Source organism: Sinocyclocheilus rhinocerous, unplaced genomic scaffold (assembly GCF_001515625.1).
Source record: "Sinocyclocheilus rhinocerous isolate Xijiao unplaced genomic scaffold, SAMN03320098_v1.1 scaffold1888, whole genome shotgun sequence".
Taxonomy (NCBI): Eukaryota; Metazoa; Chordata; class Actinopteri; order Cypriniformes; family Cyprinidae; genus Sinocyclocheilus; species Sinocyclocheilus rhinocerous.
Window position 1 is genome coordinate 305,534 of NW_015646395.1, and position 5,359 is coordinate 310,892.

General features: G+C 37.7%; 1 protein-coding gene across 1 annotated transcript in view; it reads left to right on the forward strand.

Moving 5' to 3' along the window:
* The window catches only part of LOC107707774 (stonustoxin subunit beta-like), a 5,251-nt gene extending 981 nt beyond the window's left edge, over positions 1-4,270 (forward strand). The window contains exons 2-4 of the mRNA XM_016511875.1: positions 3,317-3,490; positions 3,575-3,621; positions 3,702-4,270. Of these exons, the coding sequence (XP_016367361.1) occupies positions 3,317-3,490; positions 3,575-3,621; positions 3,702-4,225 (745 nt within the window). The 3' untranslated portion in view covers positions 4,226-4,270. The remainder of the gene's footprint in view (positions 1-3,316; positions 3,491-3,574; positions 3,622-3,701) is intronic.
* The last annotated feature ends 1,089 nt before the right edge of the window (positions 4,271-5,359 follow it).

Consider the following 5,359-nt stretch of genomic DNA (forward strand, 5'->3'; position numbering starts at 1 on the left):
CCTGTAACGTTACACTCTCACTCAAAGGATGGACGATCTGACAGGATTGTTACTATGAGGTGGATCACATCTAACGTGTATAGTAAAGACAAACTCACCGTGTCTATCTAGTCATGATGAAGATGTATATACATTTCAATTTCAGCAGGCAACTACTTTTACAGCTACATTGTTGTGATTAATTGTGGCTGGAACAATAATGTATATACAATTACAAATGATTATATATAAATAGTCAGTTTGTTGTTTTACACACATGCACACAAGACATTATTTCATACACGACATAATCGTGAGATGCAAGAAACATAGACATATGGCAAGAAATCTGTAGACGCGCCCATAACAACAAAAGACAATACTTTGTGGAATAACCTGAGAAGTCCACTTCACAGAGCATTTACGGTAAATGGAATGCATCTCTGAACTGAACTTAAACACTTCTTATAACCAAGCAACAGAGAAATAGCAGAGTGATTCTGCTTGACTGATTTCGGTAAATGACACAAAGACATCACGGAAAAACACATAGGTTTGAAAAAGTGGAGCTCCATCTGCAACTAAATCTATGTCCACAATAATCCAAATACAATTTTCATTTCAACACACTTCATCCACACTAGCTTTTTCAAGTATTTTTCAAAAGTTTTGTGTCCACACTGAAACGTCTGAAAATGCTTAAATCAACTTACTGTGCATGCGTAAGATGTAATAAAAGCTCACTGACATGATACACAGCAAACAGACATAAAAGTTATCACACCATTTTTCAGGCACAATAATTTTATTAACAAAATAATCCACCACTCACTGCCGCATTCAGGTCGCACTTAAAATCATTATTCCATGTAGCAAGTACATTTTCAGTCATATTCACTAGAATGCAAAATGAAGATTATGCCAAATAACATTTATCTTTAACTATACTTTAACAATATTAAAGTGAATAGCAGGCACAACAATGCCAGTACAACCACAGACATCTATGGGATATCACATTACTGAACACATGCCATAATTACTGAATACCTCCAGTTTTGCAGTCCACACTACAATGTGAAAACAGCATTTTCAAATTTATCCACCTGGGAGAGTGTCTTCAAAAAGCTCTGTTTTCACCATTTTAGTGTAGTTCAGAGCTGGGCAACTTCGGTCCTGGAGAACCACTGCTCTCCAGAGTTTAGCTCCAACCCTAATTAAACACACCTGCCTGTAGCTTTCTAGTGATCTTGAGGACTCGCCCTGCATCCCAATGTTCATAATATCCATCCTAATTAGTATGTGAGATTAAAATAAGTGTGTCCCAAAGCATACAGGTGCATCTCAATAAATTAGAATGTCGTGGAAAAGTTCATTTATTTCAGTAATTCAACTCAAATTGTGAAACTCGTGTATTAAATAAATTCAATGCACACAGACTGAAGTAGTTTAAGTCTTTGGTTCTTTTAATTGTGATGATTTTGGCTCACATTTAACAAAAACCCACCAATTTGACCACCCAGGTTTGAGTTACTAATAATCAACATTTAACCTGTTAAAATATTTTATTTAATGTTATCTGAGTTAGGATATTTCATCAACAACAACAATGTGAACTTTTATAAACACCTGTTTGGCCATTAACTTTTAAATGCATCATTATTGCATTTGCAATAATGCAAACTTTGCTCTGTTTATATTGTGGCAGTCTGCTATCAAAAGCTTAACACAACGCCAATTATGGCAATAAATAGACTACGCCACCCCGGAAATTGGCCGGGGACCCACAGGTACACCAAATACCACAAGCACACAGATGCGTAGTGGCTGAAACAGATATCAGACAACGATGGGAAGTTCACACAATTTATTCAACAAGGAAATACAAAACTGGTCTTTATAATATACAAACATTAAAAAAAGACTACATCAATCATAAAACATTACACACCCACACGAACACACAATTTTACCACTTCAGAACTGGGGAATTCGTCTCGCCTATCCAAAAAACACAGCAACCACTCGTGCTCTCTCACAACACAGCACCCAAAACCCCCGTTGTGAACACTGCAGACGGACAGCCGAACCACCACCACACACAGAGGACTCTGGCCAGTACTGGCACCCCAATTCTGAAGGGAAAAGAAAACAAGATGAAAAACAATCCAATCACACACACATACACAAATGCACTTTCCACGTTATGAGTTGTCAAAAACACTTATCACGTGCTGCAGTAGGTCACATAATAATGGCGACCGCTCACTAGCTGGTGTCCACTAGCTTTTGGCATCACAGAGTCATCCTTTAAAGTGTCATTCAAGACTACATAACAAAACAAACATGCAAAGCACAAATACAACAATTTCCAAACAACCAAACAAAAAGAACAAAAATACAAAATAACAGCAATATTCACAATGAAACACCATAGTAGTGGCAAACACGTAGCTTCTCGCCACTGTAGTTACCCCACCTCAAATCCTCTGAGCAACAAATGCTGGAAACTACTAAATTAAACGCGCCACCACCGGCCGGGAACGTGCTATTGTTCCGGTCGTCGAGGTGATCCTTGCTCTCTGAAATGAGATAGTCAATCAATTGGGTTAATGCTAAATACACAACTGCAACAAATGCGTCTTCCGGTACAAGACAGAAGAGTGGTCGAGGAGAGCAGCTTGCAGAGAGAATAAAACACAATCCAATCCAATCCGTCCGGAAATGTTTTCGGTTCAGGCATTCATTTCCGCATGCAGATAGTAATCCATATGGCTCAAGAATGGTCACAAAACCTAACAGCGCTCACAAAGCCTGCTGCAACACCTCCTGGTCCCCATGTCACGGCGAATAATAACTCACGCCACCCAGCACACTTGATGGCATTCAAGTTAAAGACTCGCAAAGATAAACATTCGCTCAATGTGTCCGTATTACTCCTCAGCCACACTCCTGGACAGAAACACGGCGCACCAATAAATCACGTCACTTCCGAGACCCCGAATGATGCGCTTAGTTAGATGTCAGGCTAGTCTCCTTTTATACCCGTGGAACATACCATTTCATCCCCAATAACTAAAATGGTTGATCACATCACCACAATATATATAACAAGTCATGCAGTTACTGAGCTACTCTGCAGTGGTTGGTGTCCTGCTCGATCAGAAATAGTCTGAATATAAAAACTTCATTATAGGCATGCCATAGTAGAAAAAGTTTTGGAAGATGGATTGATAAAGTACTCACTAATTTTTATCAATTCTGTACATTTTGAACAAAAAAAATTACATTGTGTACTTTTAATTGACGATCTGGACTGTTGCTGTCTGTGTTGTAGATTGTCTGGCTGTATGGTGACAGAGGAAGGCTGTGGTTATGTGTCTTCAGCTCTGAGTTCAAACCCCTCACACTTGAGAGAGCTAGATCTGAGCTACAATCACCCAGGAGATTCAGGAGTCAAACTGCTCTCTGAAAAACTGGAGGATCCAAACTGCACACTGGACAATCTCAAGTATGTTGACACTGCTGTGTGTGCTTGTTTGAGTTTACTGATTGTATGAGATCTGCAGAATGTGACACTGTGTGTGTTTTACAGTGTAGATCATGGAGGAGAGTTGAGGATTACAGCAGGACTACACAAATGTATGTCTACACACCCACCCACACACACACACACACACCCCTTTAGTGACTGTTATAAATGACTCTTTTCTTGTGTTCAGATGCCTGTGATCTCACACTGGATCCAAACACAGCACACAATCATCTCGTTCTGTCTGAGAATAGAAGAAAGGTGACACATGTGGAAGAGTATCAGTCATATCCTGATCATCCAGACAGATTTGATGGGTGTCCTCAGGTTCTGTGTAGAGAGAGTCTGTCTGGACGCTGTTATTGGGAGACTGAATGGAGTGGAAATGCTATTATCTCAGTGACATATAAAGGAATCAGAAGGAAAGGAGGAAGTTGTTCCTGTGAGTTTGGATACAATAAAAACTCCTGGAGTTTGATATGTATTAATAATAGATTTACTGTCTGGCACAATCTTAGTTCAATTGACATACGTGTCCCTTCACACTCCTCTAAGAGAGTAGGAGTGTATGTGGATGTGTCAGCTGGCACTCTGTCCCTCTACAAGGTCTCTGACTCACACACACTCACACACTTACACACATTCACCTCCACATTCACCGAACCTCTCTATGCTGGATTTACAGTTTTTGATTCATTGTCTCTGTCAGGTTGAAAAGCCAGTACGCAACAACAGAGACAGCTTACCTTTGGTTTGACTCTGTTAATTATGAGGATGATATAAGGAGTTGAGCACCATTTACTTTTGTTCTTGTTAATTTGTTCTCCTTTTTTTATTATGTATTTATGTATTTTTGTAGTCTGTAAAAAAGCTGACCGGACACACACACACACACACACACACACACACACACAATACAATACAGTAAATGTTTAGGTTTATTTATAAATAAGACAAATGATTCATCTTTCAAATAATTTTTCTTGACCTAGGAATCAGTAGTAAAGTAATATCAATGCTTGCTTAGAAGTCATGAGGTCATATTTATTGTAAATTAGAATGTCTGCTTCACTGAATACATGATGTTAAGGAACCACATAATGTGTATTAGATTATAGCTGTGTATTAGTGCCTTATGAACATTACCTTCACACACCCATCTCTGGCTTATAACAGAATACTTCCTAAATTGTAACACTGAAACAAGTATTTTCTGTAAAGCTGCTTTTGAAAACAGATGTATTGTGAAAATCTCTGTACAAATAATCTTGAATTTGTTGTAAGATGGTAATAGATGAGAAATAAACAATACAGTAAGACAGTATAAAATTAATTTCAGCATTTACACAGCCTGAACCACTGTAGTGGAAAAACCCTACTCTTAAAGGCAGGGTTCCCACTCTTTCATGAATACCAGATTCAAGGACTTTCAAGGACTTTTTAAAGCACCATTTATTTTATATCAAGCACCTATCAAATTCACACCCCAGAATATGTAGTGTCATGAAAGACCTTACAGTACTTAACATTTCACTTACACTTAACATTTACATTAAACATTTCAGAGTAATAATGTTTTGAATGTGTAGGTTTCATAAATTTAGACCGTTTTGAGCAGTCGTGTTCAAAGGAATTTAATGAAATCCATTGAAGTCAATACTGGTGATAAATAAAATTCAATTTCTAAAATATTGATAAAATATGCATCAAACTGATTTTTGCTGTAGTTCTTGTACAAGATCTAAATTCGAAATAATTTCTAAATTTTTAAATTAATAAAAAGTGGTTAAATGTTGTAATAACATGGTAAAACCTGTTAACATTAAAAATTTGCACATTCACTCAAAA